The sequence below is a fragment of the Amphiura filiformis genome, chromosome 12 (assembly GCF_039555335.1).
Source record: "Amphiura filiformis chromosome 12, Afil_fr2py, whole genome shotgun sequence".
Lineage (NCBI taxonomy): Eukaryota > Metazoa > Echinodermata > Ophiuroidea > Amphilepidida > Amphiuridae > Amphiura > Amphiura filiformis.
The window spans coordinates 40,510,966-40,538,451 of NC_092639.1; the positions used below are offsets into that span (position 1 = coordinate 40,510,966).

The 27,486-nt window shown below is 37.9% G+C and overlaps 1 protein-coding gene across 1 annotated transcript; it reads right to left on the reverse strand.

Annotated features, from left to right (window-relative positions):
- Window positions 1-27,178, reverse strand: LOC140165521 (kelch-like protein 25). Its single transcript, XM_072188807.1, has 5 exons — window positions 26,465-27,178; window positions 25,116-25,370; window positions 22,941-23,139; window positions 20,823-21,509; window positions 1-32 (listed from the first exon to the last, which is right to left on the reverse strand). The coding sequence occupies exons 1-5, from the start codon at window positions 27,149-27,151 to the stop codon at window positions 1-3; spliced, it is 1,860 nt and encodes a 619-aa protein (XP_072044908.1). The 5' UTR covers window positions 27,152-27,178.
- Window positions 27,179-27,486: the final 308 nt, after the last annotated feature.

Consider the following 27,486-nt stretch of genomic DNA (forward strand, 5'->3'; position numbering starts at 1 on the left):
TTATGTGAAGAACCCCAGTTCGCTGACGAAACCTAAGGAGAAATAATTAAAAAAATATCAAGAAATTTACAAGCAGTAATTAAAAGCCATACGAGGTGAAGAATTTTTAAATTCTTCACCTCGTATGGCTTTAAAATTACTGCTTGCGGGCTAATTACTGCTTGCGGGCTAATTACGGTTAAAACCGTGTCTAAGTTCTGTCATACGGTATAGAACGCATTGAAATAATAGTCAGTAATACTCTTAGCCCATCAGTCCATCTGAGCTTGAGTCTTTAGCCCATCAGTCCATCTGAGCTTGAGTTTTTAGCCCATCAGTCCATCTGAGCTGAGTCTTTAGCCCATCAGTCCATCTGAGCTTGAGTCTTTAGCCCATCAGTCCATCTGAGCTTGAGTCTTTAGCCCATCAGTCCATCTGAGCTTGAGTCTTTAGCCCATCAGTCCATCTGAGCTTGAGTCTTTAGCCCATCAGTCCATCTGAGCTTGAGTCTTTAGTCCATCAGTCCATCTGAGCTTGAGTCTTTAGCCCATCAGTCCATCTGAGCATGAGTCTTTAGCCCATCAGTCCTTCTGAGCTGAGTCTTTAGCCCATCAGTCCATCTGAGCCTGAGTCTTTAGCCCATCAGTCCATCTGAGCTTGAGTCTTTAGCCCATCAGTCCATCTGAGCTTGAGTCTTTAGCCCATCAGTCCATCTGAGCTTGAGTCTTTAGCCCATCAGTCCATCTGAGCTGAGTCTTTAGCCCATCGGTCCATCTGAGCTGAGTCTTTAGCCCATCAGTCCATCTTGACCTGACCTGAGTCTTTAGCCCATCAGTCCATCTGAGCTTGAGTCTTTAGCCCATCAGTCCATCTGAGCTTGAGTCTTTAGCCCATCAGTCCATCTGAGCTTGAGTCTTTAGCCCATCAGTCCATCTGAGCTTGAGTCTTTAGTCCATCAGTCCATCTGAGCTTGAGTCTTTAGCCCATCAGTCCATCTGAGCATGAGTCTTTAGCCCATCAGTCCATCTGAGCTGAGTCTTTAGCCCATCAGTCCATCTGAGCTTGAGTTTTTAGCCCATAAGTCCATCTGAGCCTGAGTCTTTAGCCCATCAGTCCATCTGAGCCTGAGTCTTTAGCCCATCAGTCCATCTGAGCTTGAGTCTTTAGCCCATCAGTCCATCTGAGCTTGAGTCTTTAGCCCATCAGTCCATCTGAGCTTGAGTCTTTAGCCCATCAGTCCATCTGAGCTTGAGTCTTTAGTCCATCAGTCCATCTGAGCTTGAGTCTTTAGCCCATCTGAGCATGAGTCTTTAGCCCATCAGTCCATCTGAGCTGAGTCTTTAGCCCATCAGTCCATCTGAGCTTGAGTTTTTAGCCCATAAGTCCATCTGAGCCTGAGTCTTTAGCCCATCAGTCCATCTGAGCTTGAGTCTTTAGCCCATCAGTCCATCTGAGCTTGAGTTTTAGCCCATAAGTCCATCTGAGCCTGAGTCTTTAGCCCATCAGTCCATCTGAGCTTGAGTCTTTAGCCCATCAGTCCATCTGAGCTTGAGTCTTTAGCCCATCAGTCCATCTGAGCTTGAGTCTTTAGTCCATCAGTCCATCTGAGCTTGAGTCTTTAGCCCATCAGTCCATCTGAGCTTGAGTCTTTAGCCCATCAGTCCATCTGAGCATGAGTCTTTAGCCCATCAGTCCATCTGAGCTGAGTCATTAGCCCATCAGTCCATCTGAGCTTGAGTTTTTAGCCCATAAGTCCATCTGAGCCTGAGTCTTTAGCCCATCAGTCCATCTGAGCTTGAGTCTTTAGCCCATCAGTCCATCTGAGCTTGAGTCTTCCTTTACCATGTTTATTGCATGTGTTCCTTCAAAGGTACAAGTAAGGTACGAGTATACATGTACCTAAATGATTTTTTTTTTCAAGGTTATCTCACATTCTCCCGCAAAATACTGAAGTTTGTGCTGATCGATTCTGATATCCAAAGTGGACTGGTGTCCAAATAAGGATCTTATATGCTCATTGGTGATAGGATCTTTCCATGATATCCCAATAGTCTCTTCCAGCACCACAATTTGTGTGATAATATCCATTTCCTATTTTACTATTCCTATAAAGTGCAACTGGGAAGACCAGTGTTTTAATGATGCTAATCTCTTTCTGATTTCCTCTGAAGGATCCTAGGAAATTGAATGGATGTCCACTGCCTCAACTTCTCCGTCTTCAACTGCATGAGACCTGTTCTTTTGCATAAAACGTAATGTTGGTCTTTGTTACATTGAAGATGAGTTATTATTATTCTTCAGCCATTCTTGCTACCAGTACCACGGGGTAATTACCTGACGATCATCAAAACCGTTTAAACAAGCCCTTCTCAATTTTTCCGCATAGGTGATGAAAAGGTACGGTGAATGGATGCAGCATTGATGGACGCCTTGCCCATTCGGTGTCCCTGTTGTATCCGATCTGACCGTTGCTTCATGATATGAGTGATTGTATTATGATGCCCTTGGAAGCCCATTTTATTTATTATTTTTCCAGATATTTATTATGTTTATACAAAATCAAAATCCACAAGGATAAAGAGTTTGTTTGAATTCCTAGCTTTTCTCAAATCACATTTCTCAGGTTACCAATTTGGTTTCTGGTCCCTCCGTTTTTTGGTGTGTTTTTTTTTAATCCTGTTTGACTTGCTGGTATTAGAGAAATGGTGTAGTATCAGCATTTTCAATAAGAAATAGGAGCCGCAGCTTTCTTCCAGTCCACATATCATATATATTTCCAAAATTTTATTACACATCTAAGCAAGCAAATAACGTTTTACAGAACAAATTAAATGTCGGTTTTCCCAAAAAATAGTTTACAATAACAGTAAATAGATGCATTTGTAGGATTGTAGATAAATAAGTCACACTTTTTAGCTTGACAAATCCATTAAATGAGTACTCACGACTTTAGCTTTCGCCATCAGGGCTGATGGCTTGATCACAAGTGAATAGGTCCACTGCCTTTCCCGCGAAACGGCTTGTTGACATTTCCCGGAAGTGAAGATGTTTTTGTTTTGAGCAGTGGATCGTACACGTGATCGAGAGATACGAGACCTTCGTCGCGGTTGATTGCTTTGGCCCCCTTTTTGCGAATGCAGATTGCTTCCCTAATTCTCCTGCTGAAGGCATTTGAGTCCTTGTCGAGTATAGACGCCCCCTCCCATTTTGTGATATGATTTTCTTGTGCTATGTGGTCTGTAATGGCTGATTTGTGCTGTTCTGTGGTAGATTCTTTTCTGTTTGCTCTCCGTTTCGCGGGAAAAGCAGTGGACCTATTCACTTGTGATCAAGCCATCAGCCCTGATGGCGAAAGCTAAAGTCGTGAGTACTCATTTAATGGATTTGTCAAGCTAAAAAGTTTGAATTAGTTTACAATAACATTTTAAAAACTGTTGCAGTTCGGTTTTATTTCATGCAAAACAACATTTATACGTATAGCCCGCTTGTGTTTTCTATGGATATGATAGAACTTATCGTAGTAAACGATTCGTAAGCTTTTCTAATTCTTTCTGGCTTACATTTGTAAATTGTTTGTACATGATTCATGTGATTCGTTCAGATTCAGGAAATCCCCTGGGAGGAAATCTGATTGACGTTATGTTTACTGAAAATATATTCTTCAGTCTAAGAGTTGGAAGTCCTTACCATTATGTGTTAAAAGTTTTGAAAGTTCCGAGCATCTCAAGCTTATGAGGTTAAAAAGATAAAAAGAAAGTGGGAAGAAAAAAGAGGGGGAAACCCACATTCATAGGCGTAGATCCCGGGGGATGGGGGGATAAATCCCCCCAATATTTTGACGGGGGGATGGTCCATACAATCATCCCCCCAATGTTGAAGCCTGTGTGTGGGTTTCTGACCAAATTAACATCATATTTGGCCATTTTAGCCCCCAAAGTGCCAATTTTTTCGCGTTTCGCGCGAATTTATTCCACTTTTACACCATATTTCAAAAGTTTAGCTTCAAAATGGCAAATTTTTTTCGCGAGCTTCGTGCGTATTTGTACCATAAATTTATTCGGTCGCCAAAAGGTGCTGGATTCACTATACTTGAAGACATTTGTTCCAACACCCCCCAAAGAAATCTACGCCACTGCCCACATTCCGCATTGGATCTGATAATCTTCACACGCTTTGAGATATAATGGGAGACACTTTTGGGCAGGATCGTAAATGGAGAAGTAGCAAAGAATCTACCCGGGGTGATTCTTTCATAATTTGGGTTTGTTGTAAATTTGTGATGTTAATAATGTTTAAAATATTGTCAGACCAAAATATAACTGGCATCTTGCATTTTTTCAGAAATTTTTCAAGGTCATTCCTACTCTTAATTCATTCAGCCCCCATCATTGTTTTTATATGCCATTGTGTTGACTTTTATGAAATTTTACCCCTTTTATAATTTTTATTTGCACGACTTTTTTTACTGCTGTGTGATAAATTGTGTTTTGAAATGTGTCAAGTGCAATATAGTAATTTTGATTGTTGTATATAATATCATATATTTTTGATGTGTTTTAAAATTGTAAGTTTTTTTTAATTAAGCCTTAGGGCTGCGATATGAAATAAAATAAACATTACTACTACTACTACTCTCATTGTCAATAATGTTTTTGAAGGCCGATATCTCAATTTCCAATTTTATAATACCAAAACTTACGAACTCAATATCTTCGCTTTAGGAATGTCCGATTTTATTGCGGGAAAACGGCGTTGTGGAGCAAAATATCTCTATATTTAAGATATGTAAAACACTCAAAATTGATAACCTGCTCAAAATTGTCTCTTTTTATTATACCACGCCATATATATTACTATATTTTTGCCAATTTCATCCTGAACTAAGTAGACTGTTTGTTGTTGTATATTCTGTCGAGATTTGTAAAAAGCGGTTCGTAAATCCGTTGAAATTAAAACGTGCATTTACCCATTTGTTTAATTCAATAACTGTTTTGATAATATAAGACAATAGGCATTGCTGAATTACTGAAACCCTATTTCAGTAAGAATTTTGTTTTGGTAAACCCAAATCCTATAAAAGTGAGATGGCAAAATGTAATACTGTTTCGTTTTAATTTTGCATTGTTTCCTTTCCTATAACATACCGGCTCCTGTTTTGTTTTTATAAAAGAAAATTATATAAATTGGAAAAGGGTTATGCAAAATGTAATACTGTGTTTTGTTTTAATTTTGCAATATTTACTTGTCTATATAACAAACATTTTTGTACAAACAAAAATTAATTAATTGGAAAAATGATTATGCAAGATGTAACATGTATTTATCCTTCGCCATATTGTAAGAAACATGTTTCAATTAAGTCGTCCACGTAGAAGGTTACACTGCGTAAAAGAGTATACATAGTCATATTCATGCTAAATTAACTAAACCATTCAAATATTTAAAATTAATTGATTAAATTGGTGAAAATTGACTTGACTCTTAACAAGGATAACTCAAGTCCATTGATTTTGTTTCGCTTCGAGCAGTTTGAAATTATTTAAGCCGCATGGGAATAACATTGTATTTGGGGGCATAAGTATATCGACATGTACTTTGTTAAATAATTATGTAACTTGTGTTTTTCCTGTTATGTATTATTCTAACCAATGTGACACACGTTCAAAGCTGAAGTTACAAAAAAAACCAATTATTGTGCATACAACATTGAAGAGTTTCATACCCAGCCTGGGTTCCGCGAGCTGCGAGTACAAGTAGTCCTTCTCGGCGGGCCGCCCCACGCCTGCAGACATAGCAAGACTGGAACGTTTGATTTATATCAAATAATCTTCTACGTTGGGTTGAATGCGATGCGCAGTTTATGATAGTCTTTCAATAGGTTATGCCATTTTCGTTTACAAATAAGTGTAATTGTTAAATTAATTGCGTGTAAAATTTGAAGTTTACGTTTTTATTTAGCGTCTAACCATCAGCTTGAGGTGTTGATAAACTACATGGTGTAGCTATCCACCATAATGCCTCTGATATGAGGTGTTGATAAACTACATGGAGTAGCTATCCACCGAGTACCTCTGATAGGTGTTGATAAACTACTTGATGTAGCTATCCACCATAGTACCCTCTGATATGAGGTGTTGATAAACTACCTGGTGTAGCTATCCACCGAGTACCTCTGATATGAGGTGTTGATAAACTACCTGGTGTAGCTATCCACCGAGTACCTCTGATATGAGGTGTTGATAAACTACCTGGTGTAGCTATCCACCATAATACCTCTGATATGAGGTGTTGATAAACTACCTGATGTAGCTATCCACCGAGTACCTCTGATATGAGGTGTTGATAAACTACCTGGTGTAGCTATCCACCATAATACCTCTGATATGAGGTGTTGATAAACTACCTGGTGTAGCTATCCACCGAGTACCTCTGATATGAGATGTTGATAAACTACCTGGTGTAGCTATCCACCATAATGCCTCTGATATGAGGTGTTGATAAACTACCTGGTGTAGCTATCCACCATAGTACCTCTGATATGAGGTGTTGATAAACTACCTGGTGTAGCTATCCACCGAGTACCTCTGATAGGTGTTGATAAACTACTTGGTGTAGCTATCCACCGAGTACCTCTGATATGAGGTGTTGATAAACTATCTGGTGTAGCTATCCACCGTAGTACCTCTGATATGAGGTGTTGATAAACTACCCGGTGTAGCTATCCACCATAGTACTCCCTGATATGAGGTGTTGATAAAACTATCTGGTGTAGCTATCCACCGTAGTACCTCTGATATGAGGTGTTGATAATATGAGGTGCAGCTATCCACCACAGTACCTCTGCTCTGATATGAGCTGTTGATAGACTACTTGCTTGGAATAGCTATCCACCATTGTAACTTTTATAAGAGGTGTTAATAAACTTCCTGGTGTCCACCCTAGTACATCTGATATGAGGTGTTGATAGACTACCCGGTGTAGCTATCACCATAATATCTCTGATGAGGTGTTGATAAACTACTTGGTGTAGCTATCCACCATAGTACCTCTGATATGAGGTGTTGATAAACTACTTGGTGTAGCTATCCACCATAGTACCTCCGATATGAGGTGTTGATAAACTACTTGGTGTAGCTATCCACCATAGTACCTCTGATATGAGGTGTTGATAAATTACCTGGTGTAGCTATCCACCATAGTTTCCCTGATATGAGGTGTTGATAAACTACTTGGTGTAGCTATCCACCATAGTACCTCTGATATGAGGTGTTGATAAATGACCTAGTGTAGCTATCCACCATAACACCCCTGATATGTGGTGTTGATATTAAATAACCTAGCGTAGCTATCCACATTAGTGATAATTCCCTGTTATGAGGTGTTAGTAAACTAACATATTTTAAGCACAGCATTGATATTGAATACTGACCTTGAAATTCTTCGACATGTGACATAACTTCTTCATCACCTTCGATCAAATCAGGGCATTGTAAATAATGGCAAATCCAGTCCTTGGTCGGGATTTAGTAGGCAATATTTGTTTGGATAGCCTCCCTCACTAAACGGGGGTACTCCAGTCATCCTTATCCAAACCCTGTGTAGATTCCAAGTAAATAATGTGGGGAAATTGTGTCTTCTATTCTGCTACAGCAGAGGGTTTACTGCTGTGAGCAGTTGACTTCATCAGGCTACATCAGACTCCCCGATTTGTCTCCGTCTAGCCAAAAGCACCTGTTTGTACAATCTCTGCAGGAAATCCCGTAAACCACACCCGAGGTCTAGATCTCTCAAAATCAGGATCTACAATGCCCTTAATCTACCAATAGAAACATATAATGCCTATTATAGTCCTGGACACTCACAACATTCACAAATAGGAAGTTTCTATACACGTTGTCTTAAATCCATATTGGGTGTAAGTGATGGATAATATGAGAAATGATGACATAGTCACGAACCAGCTCAACAGTACAACAACAACTATAGTTAATACTAGTACTACAGATGATTATTCAAATATCGTCTTAAATGGTTTGACCATTTCCTCAGATTGCCCAATATCGGACTACCCAAACAAGTATAGAGTGTATGCAATAAACCAACCGGAACAGTATAACAATTGAAATGGCAGTCATGCTGGAGGACAGTTCTAAGATAACTTAAGATGACAGAGGGACAGGTCTCTAGATCGATTCCACAACCATTCATATCTATCGCACGTTTTATTGTATTATCATGCGAATTTTCCCGTGGTACCTTAATGGAGGACAGAATTTAAACTAGACTTAGCTGTGGTCTAAGACCACGAACACAGCCGTGTTGTTACCCCTTAATAACCTTTGACCACAAAATATATGAAAACCCCATAGACATTGGCTAATGTCAATGTATGTGAGTACGTGGCATCACTTTGCCATGTTATTTGTGGCAGAAGGGCATTTTGAAAGTTTTTGTCTCAAACCGGAAGTGACCCTTAATGACCTTTGAACCCAAATATGTGAACACCCCATAGACACTGGGTAATAACAATGCATGTATGTCACTGGCATCACTGTAATTTGTGGGAGAAGATGCATTTTAAAGGTATTTTGTTTTATACCGGAAATGGCCCTTAATGACCTTTGACCACAAATAAAAAAATACCATACATACATTGGGTAAACACAATTCATGTGTGAACATACCATCACTCCCCTATGTTTCTCTTAGCTAACAGAATTTTTGAAGATATTTCGATTTATACCGGAAGTGACACCTTAATGACCTTTGACCCCAAATCTGTGTACACCCCATAGGCACTGGGTAATAACAATGCATGTGTGTAAGTGGCATCACTGTCCTACGTAATTTGTGGGAGAAGATGCATTTTAAAGGTATTTCGTTTTATACCGGAAACGACACCTTAATGACCTTTGACCCCAAATAAAAAAATACTATATATACATTGGGTAAACACAATTCATGTGTGAACATATCATCACTCTCCTATGATTTTCTTAGTTTATACAATTTTTGAAGATATTTCGATTTATACCGGAAGTGACCCCTTAATGACCTTTGACCCAAAATCTGTGTACACCACATTGACACTGATTAATAACAATGCATGTGTGCAAGTGGTGTCATTGTCCTACGTAATTTGTGGGAGAAGATGCATTTTAAAGGTATTTTGTTTTAAACCGGAAGTGACCCCTTAATGACCTTTTGACCCCAAATAAAAAAATACCACATGTACATTGGGTAACTGCAATTCAAATGTGAACATACCGTTACTGTCCTATGTTTTCCTGAGCTAATAAAAAAATTTGAAGGTATTCCGTTTTATACCGGAAGTGACCCCTTAATGACCTTTGACCCCAAATCTGTGTACATCACATAGACACTGGGTAAATACAATGCATGTGTGCAAGTGGTGTCACTGTCCTACGTAATTTGTAGGAGAAGATGCATTTTGAGTTGAAATCACGTTTTTGACCCCTGTGACCCCTGCGTGACCTTTGACCCCACGAGTTTCATGTGACATGTAGGGGCACGGTCAATGATCATTGTGACCAAGTTAGGTCAAAATCGATGTAAGCATGTGAGTGCTAGAGCAAATGTAATGGTTGACAGAAGAAAGAAGAAAGAAGAAGAACTAGACTAAGCTGTGGTCTAACCCACGAACACAGCCGTGTTGTTACCCCTAATGACCTTTGACCCCAAAATATATGAAAACGGCCATAGACATTGGCTAATGTCAATGCATGGGTGCATGTGGCACCACTTTGCTATGTTATTTGTGGCAGAAGGGGCATTTTGAAGGTTTTTCGTCTCAGACCGGAAGTGACCCCTTAATGACCTTTGACCCTAAATTAAAAAATACCACATATGAATTGGGTACCCACAATTCATGTGTGAACATACTGTTACTGTCCTATGTTTTTCTTAGCAAATAAAATTTTTTGACTGTTTTTCGTTTTATACCGGAAGTGACCCCTTAATGACCTTTGACCCCAAATCTGTGAGGACCCCATAGACACTGGGTAATAACAATGCATGTATGCAAGTGGTGTTACTGTCCTACGTAATTTGTGGGAGAAGAAGCATTTTAAAGGTATTTCGTTTTGTACCGGAAGTAGCCCCTTAATGACCTTTGACCCTAAATAAAAAAAATACCACATATACACAGGGTAACCACAATTTATTTGTGAACATACCGTTACTGTCCTATGTTTTTCTTAGCAAATAAAAAATTTTGAAGGTTTTTCGTTTTATACCGGAAGTAACCCCTTAATGACCTTTGACCCCAAATCTGTGAGGACCCCATAGACACTGGGTAATAGCAATGCATGTGTGCAAGTGGGGTCACCGTCCTACGTAATCTGTGAGAGAAGAAGCATTTTGAGTTGAAATCACGTTTTTGACCCTATGACCCCTGCGTGACCTTTGACCCCACGAGTTTCATATGACATGTAGGGGCATGGTCAATGATAGTTGTGACCAAGTTAGGTCAAAATCGGTGTAAGCATGTAAGTGCTAGAGCAAATGTAGTGGTCGGCAGAAAGAAGAAGAAGAAAGAAGAACTAGACTTAGCTGTGGTCTAACCCACGAACACAGCCGTGGTATGACCCCTAATGACCTTTGACCCCAAAATATATGAAAACGCCCATAGACATTGGCTAATGTCAATGCATGGGTGCACGTGGCACCACTTTGCTATGTTATTTATGGCAGAAGGGGCATTTTGAAGGTTTTTCGTCTCAGACCTGAAGTGACCCCTTAATGACCTTTGACAAAAAATAAAAAAAATACCACATATGAATTGGGTAACCACAATTCATGTGTGAACATACCGTTACTGTCCTATGTTTTCTTAGCAAATAAAATTTTTTGAAGGTTTTTCGTTTTATACCGGAAGTGACCCCTTAATGACCTTTGACCCAAAATCTGTGAGGACACCATAGACACTGGGTAATAACAATGCATGTGTGCAAGTGGTGTCACTGTCCTACGTAATTTGTGGGAGAAGAAGCATTTTAAAGGTATTTCGTTTTATACCGGAAGTGGCCCTTAATGACCTTTGACCCTAAATAAAAAAATACCACATATACACAGGGTAACTACAAGTTATGTATGAACATACCGTTACTGTCCTATGTTTTTCTTAGCAAATAAAAATTTTTGAAGGTTTTTCGTTTTATACCGGAAGTGACCCCTTAATGACCTTTGACCCCAAATCTGTGAGGACCCCATAGACACTGGATAATAACAATGCATGTGTGCAAGTGGTGTCACTCTCCTACGTAATCTGTGAGAGAAGAAGCATTTTGAGTTGAAATCACGTTTTGACCTCTATGACCCCTGCTTGACCTTTGACCCCACGAGTTTCATATGACATGTAGGGGCATGGTCAATGATGGTTGTGACCAAGTTAGGTTAAAATCGGTACAAGCATGTAAGTGCTAGAGCAAATGTAGTGGTCGGCAGAAGAAAGAAAGAAAGAACCTGTAAGAAAAAAGACACAGCCGTGACTAACGTCACGGCTGTGTAAAGAAGAAAGAAAGAACCTGTAAGAAAAAAGACACAGCCGTGACTAACGTCACGGCTGTGTAATGATGGCTCTGTCATGAGTGACGTCGTATTGCATACCCTCTATACCATCAAGACTTCAATATATTATACGCAGAATACGACTTTGGTATTTCGAGCTTCTCATCAAGGTGATCAGCAATTGACAACTACATTCAATAATGTCTTGTCTTACCTTACTCTACCTGCCTGCTTTCTCAGTCAACGTCTCAGATGAATAAGATATACACTGCAGCACATTATTCCAATGTAGTCGAAATTTGCAAACAGGTTGTGGTAAATCAATTAGTATTATTATTGTGTGGATTGTATGCTTTATACCGTAGTGCGATGACATCGTAGGATGGTGTTTGATAGGAATATAGACGAACAGTAATACAACTACATAGCTGGGGATGTTTGTTTTAAAATATAATTATCAAATGATGCCTTTAGCATGTTTAGCATGTTCAGAAAAAAAAGAAACAAATTATCGCAAGACTTCCAGCTAATTACTTTTACTGACACTAAATATACTTCATAGTACTGTCAAAACACTTAGCCATACCTTAATTACCTACGTCGCAAATTCACAGCTCTTGTACTTATGATTACCCAAGTGCGCCTTGTCAAAATAACATTTCTGAAACCAATAGTTGAATCAGAGATCATAATAATCAACAAATTTGAACTACAGAAAAGCACATTGTCATGACGACCAAGGAAACGTTATTGTATACAGTAGCTAAAGAACTTTTCCAAAACTTTCTCAGCAATATTTAATTTGTCTTTGTCAACAGATCATAATTCTACTAAATATTACCTGGTATATTCGACCATAGTACTTCTAAATATGAGTGTTGATAAACTACCTGGTGTAGCTATCCACCATAGCACCTCTAATATAAGGTGTTGATAAACTACCTGGTGTAGCTATCCACCATAGCACCTCTGATATGAGGTGTTGATGAACTACCTGGTGTACCTATCCACCATAGCACCTCTGATATGAGGTGTTGATGAACTACCTGGTGTAGCTATCCACCATAGTACCTCTGATGAGGTGTTGATAAACTACCTGGTGTAGCTATCCACCATAGCACCTCTGATATGAGGTGTTGATAAACTACCTGGTCTAGCTATCCACCATAGTACTTCTGATGATTGTTGTTGATAAACTACTTGGTGTAGCTATCCACCATAATACTTCTGATATGAGTGTTGTTGATAAACTACCTGGTAGACTCCTGGATACTAACATGACTAATATCTCAGAGCTGAGGTGTTGATGAACTACATGGTGTCATCCACTCTAGTACCTCTGAGTGTTGACTAACTACCTGGTTAGTTATCCACCATAGTACTTCTGATACGAAGTGTTGTTAAACTACCTGGTGTAGCTATCCACCATAGTACCTCTGATATGAGGTGTTGATAAATTACCTGATGTTTCTATCCACCGTAGTACCTCCGATATGAGGTGTTGATAAAACTACCTGGTGTAGCTATCCACCATAGTACCTCTGATATGAAGTGTTGATAAACTACCTGGTGTAGCTATCCACCATAGTACCTCTGATAAACCACCTGGTGTTGCTATCCACCGTAGTACCTCTGATATGAGGTGTTGATAAACTACTTGGTGTAGCTATCCACCCTAGTACCTCTGATATGAGGTGTTGATAAATTACCTGGTGCAGCTATCCACCATAGTACCTCTGATATGAAGTGTTGATAAACTACCTGGTGTAGCTATCCACCATAGTACCTCTGATATGAGGTGTTGATAAACCACCTGGTGTTGCTATCCACCGTAGTACCTCTGATATGAGGTGTTGATAAACTACTTGGTGTAGCTATCCACCGTAGTATCTCTGATACGAGGTGTTGATAAATTACCTGGTGTAGCTATCCACCATAGTACTTCTGATATGAAGTGTTGATAAACTACCTGATGTGGCTATCCACCATAGTACCTCTGATATGAGGTGTTGATAAACTACCTGGTGTTGCTATCCATCGTAGTACCTCTGATATGAGGTGTTGATAAACTACCTGGTGTTGCTATCCACCATAGTACCTCTGCTATGAGGTGTTGATAAAATACCTGGTGTAGCTATCCACCATAGTACTTCTGATATGAAGTATTGATAAACTACCTGGTGTAGCTATCCACCATAGTACCTCTGATATGAGGTGTTGATAAACTACCTGGTGTTGCTATCCACCATAGTACCTCTGATATGAGGTGTTGATAAACTACCTGGTGTTGCTATCCACCATAGTACCTCTGCTATGAGGTGTTGATAAAATACCTGGTGTAGCTATCCACCATAGTACTTCTGATATGAAGTATTGATAAACTACCTGGTGTAGCTATCCACCTTAGTACCTCTAATATGAGGCGTTGATAAACTGGTGTAGCTATCCACCGTAGTACCTCTGATATGAGGTGTTGATAAACCACCTGGTGTAGCTCCACCATAGTACCTCTGATATGAGGTGTTGATAAAATACCTGGTGTAGCTACCCACCATAGTACCTCTGATATGAGGCGTTGATAAATTACATGGTGTAGCTATCCACCATAGTACTTCTGATATGAGGTGTTGATAAACTACCTGGTGCTGCTATCCACCATAGTACCTCTGATATGAGGTGTTGATTAACTACCTGGTGTTGCTATCCACCATAGTACAGTAGCACCTCTGATATGAGGTGTTGATAAACTACCTGGTGTTGCTATCCACCGTGTATTACCTCTGATATGAGGTGTTGATAAACTACCTGGTGTAGCTATCCACCGTAGTACTTCTGATATGAGGTGTTGATAAACTACCTGGTGCTGCTATCCACCATAGTACCTCTGATATGAGGTGTTGATTAACTACCTGGTGTTGCTATCCACCATAGTCATAGTACCTCTGATATGAAGTGTTGATATTACCTGGTGTAGCTATCCACCTTAGTACCTCTAATATGAGGCGTTGATAAACTGGTGTAGCTATCCACTGTAGTACCTCTGATATGAGGTGTTGATAAACTACCTGGTGTTATTATCCACCATAGTACCTCTGATATGAGGTGATTTATTGGGAAAAGAACACGACTAGTCAAAAGAGGGTGGACTTTTTTACACTTGTTTATATCTAGAACATTCACGATGCAGAATGAAACAATTCAAAGACAATAATATTGTTCAATATTAACTTTATTTTGAAAGTATTAAACATGTTTCAAAAGTTAACGCTGAGGTAAAATGTTATTTGGTCCCTGAAATATGACACAATGTCAAAAATAGGTAAACTATTATGTAACTGTAATGCTAATTTTTTTAAAGGAATAAATAGCCATTAATTCATTGTTAAATAGGTAAAGTATTATTATATAAATGCTAACATACTTTTTAATCACACTGTTAAATGTGTTATATCCATACAAATATTGAAATATTAAAAGCATGCTATACAACAAATGTTAATTTTGTTTACTGTAACTCGATCAACCCTTTGATATACATTCAGTGATCCCATCGAAAGTGTAAAAGAATAAAATTGTTTAAAAATTGCTTAAAAGTGAAGGATAAGTCATTCAAAATGTTACTTGGTATTTTTGAAATGGAAAATATGGTAAAAAAAATAAGAAAACAGCAGTATTGGTGAAGTTGACGCCTCATTCAAATACATGTAGCTAATTTATATACAGTCATTACAGATTCATGTAAATTTTGTGTTAAATACACAGCTTTTGGCTGAACCACTAACAGACTATGCTAGCACATCTATGATAATGACAAAGGTACCAAAATCTGAATTTTGATGATTTTTATGATCGTCTGGATGAGCAAATCACTGAATGGGCCTTTAAATGTTTTCCAATTGGGACAGTGGTGATTTTACATCCACATATTGCTACTCCTTGTTTCCCAGGAAAATGGCAAGAGAGTAACGTGAATAGGTGTAAATTTCACCTTCCTTTCTCTCTCTCTCTCTACCTGAGTACAATAGGCTACATAGTAGGACTAAATGGCATGTTTTGGAAAGGCATGTTTTAGACCACAACTTTTGACATCTGGTGTTTCATTCTGTGGCTTTAAGGGCACTGGTACATCTGGGTTCATTCACCAAGTTTGTTGTTTTATTGTGAATTTATGGGGGGTGGGGGGGGGGGGTAATTGGGGCATGCTGTCCATAAAGCATATCACTAGCTATACAGATGGTATAGCAGTTCAGACTCACTCCATACCAGCGTACAAATGAGTGTGATATAAGGACCAGAACACTGGCACAAATTCCAGTCTAAATATTTTGTAATTGCTGGTAATAGATAGGCTTTTATTGTTAATATTACAAAAACAGATGTTACCGAAAGTTGGTCTTTTTTCTGCAGCCTACATCATAGTACATGGTCTATAGCCTGATCAACTAATAAGTCAGCTCTTAGTCAATTTTTCATATCGTGTTTTATTCGGTGTCATTGAGGCCTTCCATTAAAAACAATGTTTCCATATTTTGAGTTATTTTTATTCCAAAACTTTTTCAAGAAAATTGTGAAAAATCACCCTTCTTATATTTTCATGAAATTGTGGGCCATCATAAGCCAAAATGGCTGAAATGCACCCAGAGTCTAAACTAAATGGCTGAAAATGCACCCAGAACTTCCCCGTACCCTCAACTCTCCCTGGGTGTCTTTTACTTTTCTTATTTGAGTGTCTGATCCATTTTACAACAAACACATAGTTTTAACATTTATTAGGCCTAAACAAGCACGACACAACATTGCTGTGTTAGTGACTTATTGTTTCATAGATTGAAAATATATTCTACCAAAAACACAAATAAATATTACATTCGACTACATTGTACACTATTTACAGTGTTGTTTTACATACATACTTCTTTAGGCCATCTTAATTTAATACTTTGTCTCAAAGCCCCCTCGTCTGCTTGTCTGCTTGTTGCACCTTATTACAGCTGGATTGAGTAAATTTCATTTTTTTTTTCGCTGTTTTTTCCTCCAAAATCTCACACATTTTTCCAAAATCTTACTTCTGACATCATCAGATTAAAAAATAACCCAAGTAGTAAATGTCAATAAAATTCTTTATCTTGAACACAGTGAAACTATGCGTGCATATTCTCTGGCATATTCTTGTCAAAAATTAAAGTAAAAACAAGAAACCTAAAAAAAACACCACACATTCCGCATTAGGTTTCAACTTGGGAAGGACTTTGAAACACACTTTTAAACGTAGATGGCCTAATAGTAATACATTGTAAATGTTAGCGCTGTCATTTTTCTGTTTTGCCAGGAAAAACACCTATTTATTACTCTAGTTTTTAAACCAATTTAAAAGTCATCTTTAAAAACAGCAACTATTGTTTGCCTTTGGTAATAGTTGACTTTTATGCTTAAAATTTTCAAAATAATTAAATAAATTATAAAATAAACGTTTTTGTTTTTGTAATTTGTACCGCAAAAGACTAGACTACTAGTACTAGCATTTTTGTCAAACATGTCCATCATAAATAGAAGACAAGGTTTTTATAAGACAATAAATATTTTTATAAGACTGTCAAACAAGTTGCATAACCAAATCACAGAGCTACTCCTCTTGAAGGAGGATGGTCAACAACCTAAAGCCATTATGTAGTTTATCTTATTTAGGGACCATTCACAAACACTTGTTAGAGGGGGCCTGATGAAAAAGAAAAATTCACCTATTTTTCAGGGACCCACCCAGACTCCTCCCCACTAGACGTGTTTGTGAACAGTACCTTACCCTGTGAAATATAAGCACCCTATATGCTGTGAAATATAAGCACTGTTTAGTTAGGATTTTGCAACCCAAAAATGTGTCTTAAGTTAAGTGGGTTAACAAATTATTGTTCACACAGTATTCTATATAACTTAAAGATGCACATTTCTGACTCTCATAATATCTCCTGTCAAAATGGATTGAAATACCAGCATGAAACTCCATAGATGGGGAGAAATAAGTTGATGGATACCTCCCCGCAAATAGAGGAGATAAGTTTAAGTGACCGCTTATGGGTTCGAATTTCAACCAGCCTAATCATGAAGCTCCCGTGGCCAAGTGGTTAAGGCATAGGTCTCGTAAACCTGAGGTCCTGGGTTCGATTCCCAGGCGGGATCACTTTTTCTCCTTGTCTCCTTTATTATTTGCAACGGCGAACCTGATGAAAATTAATGTTTATTTATATAATTCCCGTCGATCAAAAGATTCAACCTCAATCTTCCACAGAGGGAGGCTGAGTTTTAAATGGAGCTTCTAATGTGTTCATTCCATTTGAAATTCATACTCCCTCCTGTGGAAGATATTTCCAAACATTTTCCACAGGGGTAGTGTAGATATCAACTGAAATAGCCCAATTGGACTAGCCTCATTAAAAACATATTTTCTACTTTTGTTCATTAAAGGCCTATTCAGTGATTTGCTCATCCAAAAGATTGCAAAAAGCATCAAAATTCAAATTTTGACACTTATGTTAGTGTCATAGATGTGCTAACATAGCTTGCTAGTGGATAAGCTGAAAGCCATGTATTAAAGATAATATTGACTGCTCAGTGCCAGAAGTGGGTAAGTGCAATAGCTGCCCTGTGGACATTTGACAAATTATAAACAGTTTATTGTATTCATCTACACATGGCAGCTATACACATGGCAATAATCAATATTTCTATATTAATAATCAATTTTTAATTTTTTGCACCTTCTCTGGGATCACCGTATAGGCCTTTAAGCAATAAAAAAGTATGTCTCGAAGCTTGCAAAGACTTTAAGATCCAATACAGAATGTGGGATTCCCCTCTCCCCGACCAAAACTTTCAACTTACATTCTCACACACATAATGAAATATTTACAGTGGTAATCACAAAATTACTCCAATCAGTCCTTTAACAAATTAAATATCCAATTCCTCCTGAACAAATGCCCGGGACAAATGCCCACTGAAAATGTGTGCGATATCTTTGAGACATACTTGTTCTATTATAGCTGTTTGCAAAGTAACAAATAGTAAATTTCAATAGAACATTAACTATTGGAAAATACAAAATATATAAATTTCAAGGATTGAAACTTTACTTTTAAAGCCATAATGTATGATCTTATGATATGAAATTGTGGTGTTTTTTTCAAACCTGATTTTTTTGCATATTTGTAATGTTTACACATGTCCCAACTTGCACCTAAATGGAATCAGCCAAATTTCTTGTCTTTGTATATATATAGGTCAACAGACAATAAAATTATGACTTTTGTCTTCCCATAGAACTGCATGTTAAATGGCCAAAATAACCAGTGGGATTTTTTTCACTTTACCTTGTTATTTCAGCTTCAAAAGGACAAGAACCCTTCCTGGCAGTTATTACTAATATTATTTCAACATTTTGAATTTAGAATAACAAAATTAAAATTTGACGGGTATCGTACATTAAGGCTTTAAACATGTTAACAATAATAATATAAATTTGTGAAAAACATAGAATTGTTGAAATCCTATGCAGTTTTGCCAGTTTTTGCCAGCAAAAATGGCAACAACTAAAAAATAAGTCAATGATAAATATTTCACTTTTTTCATCTCAAAACAAATTATTAAGTAACAAATATAATTTCCTGAGTGTAAAGGTCAAATTTTGTAATTATGGGTAACATATGTGACCGTCCACGGCGAATGAGCCGTAAATTCCTCCCCCGGTCACTTTTGTTTTATTTCGTGTTTAGAAAATAAACATCATAAACTTAAAAATGGTATATCATTTGACTTCAAACGATATCCAGAAGCGGGGTTATGGTTTGTTAAACTTTGCTCCTTCAACAAAATTATAGCTTTTAACGTTTTTACATGTGTCTCTTTTTCCACATTGCTGGCAATATATATCAAACAGTCATAATTGGCGGTCATTTCAAATCATCCCTAAGTCAACGAGGTTTAAGAAAGTTCTCTCATTGTTAATTGTTGGTTATGCATACCTGTACAAAATACAATGCCTGGTAACCCACCACTTGAACAGGATTTAGCAAAAGCAAACAGAGACCAGAGCTATTAAAAGTTCTATAGCCGGCCATCTAAGGTAGAAGCTTATTATTCACTTCAACAATAGGATTATTGATTAGTTTTTGACTATCAAAATAAGACGGATGTCGGGCCAGCTTAAGTTATCGATGAATACGACCTTCGTACACATTTTACACCGTAACACAGAATACAATTTAGAGAATTTACGGCTCGTTTGTGCTGCCGGGTCACATAGAAATTAAAGGCATGCGTTTTCATTGTGCACCTGGTTTTGCCTGGTTTAAATTGGCGAAAATGTTAAAAACTCATATATTCTGAATACAACAAAGAAGATTATCAAGCAAAAATTAAAGTTGCTTTATGTATTTTATGTATAAGTTCCGCACAATCGCTGCGCATTTAGCCGGTTTTTCATGCATTTCTATGCAATTTGCTACTTTTTCAGCGCAATTTGCTATTATTTCCACACAAATCATTGGACCCTGACTAATGTATTACTAGCACACATGAAATAACATCCCATGAATGGCACAAAAGACAACACAAAATCTTCTTTCAAAAACGCTCTTATATGGAGTCAAAGTGCTTTCTCATGCATAATTACCACATCTTCTTAGAATCAAATACATACTCCACTACACATTTTTTGTCCATTCTTTTGCATTGACTCCATCCATTTGGATCCTTCACTCTTATATTTGGATCACCCTGAACTGCACCTGTCTTATGAGCAAACCTACTGATATTGACGTACATTTCAACAACTCCTCCTATACCTTTGTACAGGAGCCAACCGTTGTTAATCCGTGATGAATCCACACTTTTACTCAGAAGCGTATCTGTGCCGAACGCGAAGCGAGACTACGCGTTCTACGCGAGAGCAGCGTAAAATTCGTCATGCCTGGAACCTTTGTGCGTATGCAAGCTTACAAGTTGAATTCAGTATTTTCAGATAGCGGCTAAATTTTGCCATTTTATTCTGTAGTTTTATTGATGATATTAACAGAGAAATCATCGAAGTTTTTGTAAGGCTTAGTGACAATGATTAACTGACATTTCCCGGTGAAATAATCGTGAATTATACGATCTTTAGCTTCTTTTCGTTGTTGAAAGGATTCAATCATGTTTCACCGTTGTTCATCACGTTTAACAACTTCGCGTCGGCTGCGTCTGCGTGGTATGCCGCTCGGGCAGCTAAAGCTGCCCTCGCTGAAAGTAAACCACGCAGACGACGCGACGCATCGTTGTTAAACGGTGATGAACAACGGTGAAACATGATTGAATCCCTAAATGTCCATCTATGTGGAATGCACCAACACCACTCAGTGTATTCTGACCTTCTACTTCACGTCCAATGCAAGCTTCAAAACCAGTCATTCCAAATCTCGCTGGTTTCATCTCAATGTGATTAACGCGAGGTACGCCTTCCATTCGCCGCAGACCTGATGCATCCTGCACTTCATACTTAACACGGTAGCAGGCACCATCATGGACTACAAGGATACTATGTGGTGCAACATCCCTGTATTTTTCCTGTAGCATCTGTACCCACGTTTGGGTCAATGGATCGAAACCAACAAGCCAGAATTCATCTGGTGCATTCAAACGATCTTTTAACCCATAAACCAAAATCTTACCCTCTACAATCACAGCGCTGGTATATGCCATGGGCGCGGGAAGTGTATAAATATGATCCCACTTCTGTTTTGATAGGTCAAAACGCTCTACCATATTCCAATACAATGTCTCTGATGGTCTACCTGCACATGCACGCCTGTAATGTATTCCTCCTATAGCATAGAGTAAACCATCATGATATACCAAGGCAAAACGAGAACGTGGATATTTCATCGGTGGTAGTTCTGTCCACTTGTAGGTGTTGCCGTCTAGTTTGAAAAGCTGTTTACTATCATAGAGATTGTAAGAATCACCTCTTCTATCTGCGAGAAATAAAAGCAGTATATTAGACATTTATCGAGGATATTGTTTTGTTTTTATCACATATACATTTCCATAAGAAATAGAATTGAATTTCTTTTCCACAAAATGTTGGTTAGTTTTCTCTCTCAGATATGTCCCTGTTTAATTTTGGCCTGAACAGATGAGGCTATAAAAAAAAGAAGCTATTTTTATACCAGCGCTCATCCAAGACTCTGTTGAACGTGACTGATGACATCGCTCCTTTTGATCCCGTACAGTGTTCTGAACATCACATCAATTCATTCTAAACTGAGCTCAAAAAGAAACTTATAATTTTTCACAATATGTGAATCACAGGGTCATATCTTAAAATCCTGTCCATCAAAATGAACCAAAATTACACACAGGATTACTTCAATACTCCACTCAAAACGCATGTCAGTAACCAAGCAGTTGTCCAACTGACACAACAGCAAAATGCACTGACATAGAACAGCTTCCTGGACCACTTTCAAAGCCCAAAATTTGGCATCCATCACAAGAAATCTGTAAAAATGCATACAAGATCCTTGCATAGATGATAAAACGATGCTACGTTCTGCTTTTCACACATTTTATTCAAGAAACAGGTCTTGTTCCTCACTATTCCACTTACTCTTTGGGAATTATCACCTGTGCAAGGAAGGATCTTGTAATTATTCTCACAGATTTCTTGTGCTGGGTGCCAATTATTAGGATGTGAATGTGGTCCAGGAAGCTATTCCATGTCAGTGCATTTTGCTGTTGTGTCTGTTAGATAACTGCTTGGTCAAATGATATACTATTTTAAAGCTTATGATATATATTTTCTAAACACGAAGTAAAGCAAAATTGATCGGGGGCCAACTTTACGGCCGATTTGTAGTGTCCAGTCACATATTGTCAAAACTACACTACAACACCTAAAGTCTTGATGTTTGCAGGGTATGTTAGTTTTACTACAGTAGTGCATTACAAATTACAAATGTGTAAAAAACAGAATTTTGAAAAATATTGAGGGTGGCCTCCTCAGCAAATGTTACAATATGGGTTCAATTAGGGCTCATACCACCTAATAATTGAAATGTAATATACCATATACGGTACTTGTTCCATACCAACATTCAAAAGGATGTAACTTTTAAACAATGTTAATTCTTTTGTACATGGTTTCAGGGGAATTGAACCCCCCAAATGAGTTGATTCGCTAACTTAACCCCCCCCCCCACCCACCAACCCCTCCTAAAATCAACCCCCAAAAGAGCTGATATTTATTGATACAGAAAAGGCTAAAATGTGCTTTTTTTTATAGTAAAATAACCTGTCTTTAGAGCCTACCTTTTCTTTGTTTAGGGCTGCTACACAACCATTTCAAAAAAGATAACAAAACAAACTTGTAAAAAAGGCCCAGCAAAACTTTTGAAATGACTTACACCAACGACCACCAGCAAGATATAGATCTCTATTGACTACCACCATCGATGGATAGTCCAACCCCCAGTCTTTACCCGGCATCTCAAGGTGACGTAGGAGAGTCCACTCTTTCTTTTTCTTGTCAAAGTAGTGCCCAAATAACTCTTGATATTTCATGTCCTTAAAAACGTCTCGTTGTCCTCCAAATGCAATTAGGGTCTGACAAAATGCAAAACAAAAACAATAACAGTTTCATATGCTTCACTTTTATATATTGAAATGAATGAATGAAATCGCAAGAATGTTTATTATTGTGATCAGGGACTGCCTAAAGTCATCCATATACCTGTACAATCCGGGGGAGGATTTTTCTAGGCCAATTTTGGTATATGGATGGGTCCTTTTTCAAAATGTTCTCATTTTTTTTCAGAAAATAGCCCAATTTTGCCTCAATCTAGCCAAAAATTTTGGGAAAATTTGTAAAAACTAAGTCAATTTGGGGTAAATATGGCCGAAAATTTTGACTTTTGGTATATTGATGGGTCCAAATTTCTGGAAAAATTGGTATATTGATCGGTTCACTTTCAAATTCTCAGGGGCACACCCCTACCAAAACCAAACTTGTGTACCCCTGGGTGTACAATGCCAGGCCTTTCTTTGGCAAAATTTTGACTGACTCTCCAAAGACATCGATGCGTTATGAGATAATTAGATTGGGTCCATAGAGGACTCCCCTTGGCCACCAATGAAGGTAGGAATTTGGATAATAAGAATGATTTAAACATGAAACTTTCTTTTCCAAACTATAGAATAGTGTTTGTAGAAGATATTAGTTTCATTGTATGGCTCATACTTTACAGAAACCTAAGGAGACAAATATTTTTTAACTATATAAATGTTAATTTTACAATATCTTTGATTTTTTCTTCACATGCTGATCTTACAATCCACTTTTGCAGAAGAACTGTAACTGTTTCTGAACAAATAATTTGTGTTTGTGGAAGAAATAAGAGTTTTATTGTGTTATTATTTTAATCTACATAAACCTTTCTTATGTAGGCCTAGTTTGGAAGAACTTCCTAGGTCTGTATTAACATTTAATAACCTAATTTTGTGTTTCCTTTTTTCTTCCAAAATGTTTTCTAACAAATCGGAAATGGAAGAAATGAATGAAGCTTGTCAGCCCTTCAATCCACTTTTGAATAAGAAGTACCTGCCTTATTACATATTCCACCACAGAGACTCTATTACTGAATAATAAATTAAACTTTGAAGACTGTCACAATTCTGATTTTGAAATAAAAATGGAAGAAATGAAACTTGGAAGCACTTACTACATCTCCATTATCACCCTCTCTTACAATACTGTGTGTAATACACACTGTGTATGTACATGGAAACATGCTGTGAAGTTTTTAAAAATAGGGACAGGTCCCAGATAGGTCGTCTGAAGATATGAGTAGTGAACAGTGTGCCACGCATATTAAATATTCATGTAAAGTTTTTTGTTTGTTTTTTGTCAGTGAAACGCTTTTTTTTCATTTTGAGCCAATTTGACAAATTTACCTCAAATGACCTTTGACCTCAGCATGTGACCATGAACAGACCATTACATGAAAGTTCCCATTAGGGGCTGTGCAATGAGCCCTGGGGAGGGTAAAATTAGGGAGGCAAAGTTTTTTTGTCAAGCCGAGAGGCAAGGAATTTTTGGCAGGCCGAGAGCGGGGGGGAGGGAGGTAATTTTGGGCACAGGGCACCTTTTAAATAACACGCTCTAAAAAGGCTTAGGAAAACACTACAGAAATGTCCAAATATGCACAATTTCCTGCTCGCTACGTTTGCATGAGTTATGAGTTTTAAAATATTGGACGAGATGTAGTTGCGTCAAATATTTTAAAACTTATAGTGAGGCCAATAAATATTGGGCGTAAAGCATCCAATTTTATCATTATGTTTTGGATCCAATATTTTCACACACTTGGATTCATCAAAACATAATAATGGTTACAATAGGATTTGAACTGTCCATATGGACCAAATTTTAACAAAAAAACCAGACAGATGGTCAGACACACGACTTGTGATGCCAATAGGTCTTTTCCTTCGGACGACCTAAAAATATATATTTTTGCATTTTATGTTACTAAATAATTATTATTCCTTCAACACAAAATTTGCCTCTGCCTGAAGCTTACCCTGGTCATGTCCCATGGCAAGAAAGACTCTGGCCACTTCAAAGGATCTTCAACACCTTCAATCTCTGCCCACTTCTCTATCAGGTCATCCATCATCTTCTTACATTCTGGAATCTCCAGGATCTGGTCATCCATCAACTCCTGGACTTTGTCTTTTGCTAACATTCCAAGACGAAAACTTTGCAGGAGTTTGCAGGCATCACCTTTGCGGTTCTCCCAGTCATGCTTCAGCCATTGGATAATCCGACTCAACAGCTGAATACAGGGAGAAAGATTAATCAATAATTATGATATTAATCGATGAAAATGACAAAAATAAACAAAAAAATGTGATTTTCAACATCTTCAAGAATTCAATTACAAAATTACTATAGTTCCAAAATAACTCCAGCAGGTTTGTCTACCGCCCATTTGCCAGATATCCTCTTCAACAACCTAAGTCAGTTACAACCTATCTCACGCATGGGACAGAGCCATCAATACGATCCCTAGCCATCAAGCTGATCCCTAGCTGTCTGTCACATGACCAGCCCAGCGGGTCAGTTGCCTGATGAAGTGTTGCTAAAAATAGTTAAGTCCAGTATTTTGATTCCAAATTTCATGTTAACGACTGGATGACTGAGAAAATTTATCAATTCACCTAAGTCAGTGTTTAATCAGTTCTTTACAAATTGGTGACATCATTTGGTGGAAACTCACTGGATGAGGTAATTAGACGTTGCCAAGTTAAAAGGGTGCCCTGCTGCCCTCTCTGCACTTTTTAAATTTTTGTATATAAAGCAACAGGGCCTATGAGGCTATGAACGATGATGAAGAGCATCCCAAAATTACAATGAACAAAATATATAAAACATTCACAACAAGGCAACTACGTACAGGACACACATGTGACTAGGGTTTGAAACCACTTATTCCTAGGACTGAACAACCTGGGTTCTCACCATATCATAGGGACCAATAGTTAAATATAGGACAACTCCAAACACTCCAACAAACATGTTTAAAATGGATACAACTGCATCAGAAAGAGGGTATAGGTGTTAATAGAAACAAAAATAGAAATAAATGGTATAAACAAAAACGAAATGATTTGTGGTTTAATCACAACGGATATGTATGTACTATAATATGGGGCATTGTTATACATAACAAAACCACTGGAGCAATACAACTCAAATTATTGTTTCAAATCAATGGTAGGCCTCAATCTAAGATAGAAAACAGAACAAAAATCAGAGCACGCCTCTTTAAAGTGATAATGTACAATTTCCGTCAAATTTCAATTTTGTTATTCTTTTATAAGATCATATACATAATATGGCTTTAATGAAGGATTTACGAATACATACCTGTTCATCACAGCGTATGTTCTCACGTGTCAGATATTCATCTATTAATTTAGATGGAACTTTCTCCAAGAAAACATCCGTTTTTATGATGTCACCAAACTGACGGTGCAAGTGTGGGTAGACTGTGGCAGATAACTCATGCATACCATGGCTTTCGGCTGCATCCCAAAGAGGAAAGGTATCTACAGGTGACGGCAGATTATCCTGAAAATAATCAATGAAAATTCTTTCTGCATTGCGGAGCCCAAGATATGCTGCTACATGGAGTGCAGGCAGTGCTGTATCTTCACCAAGTTTCATCCGTCCAGAATACATGAAATTGAAAATCGACTCAAAGATAGTTCCATCCATATCTTGAAGTTCAATTTCCTTTGCGTTGCCCTCTTTGAATCCAGAAGAGAACATGGTCTCAAAGTAGTGACTGGCAGCTGCAAGAACACATCGATGGCCATGGAACACCTTTCCATCTACTTTGATGGTAACATCACTGAAGGTTGCATCTGACTGTAGACGTTTCAAGTCTTGAAAGAAATTACATCGGTATTCGATACCTCCTAGTGCTACCCGCAGAGGGCTTTGTAGGTCTGATCTCTTAAAGTCACGCCCGAAATGGCCCGAGATCCGTTGAACATTTTTTAAATGATTCATAAGTATTTCAAAGAGTCCTGTGTCCAAATAGTCATCCATGATGCTTTCTTTCACCACTTTGATCTGCTATATCTGTCCAAAACAAACAAAAACAAGAGACATGGAAATGTAAAGTTGAAGGATATTAATCTAAACATTAAAGTGCCTTCAATAAACAATTCATTCTGAGATTTGCAAGGAAGGAAGGATTTAAAGAGAAGAGAGAGGAGAGGAGAGCAGAGGAGAGGAGAGGAGAGAAGAGAAGAGGGAAGAGAAGAGAAGAGAGTTCAGAAAGAAAGTGCACTATACCATTTATTTTGTTTTGTTTTTTTGTTTTTTTGTTTGTGTGCATTTGCACCCAAAAACCTGTCATTTGTATCTCACTCAAATCTGTT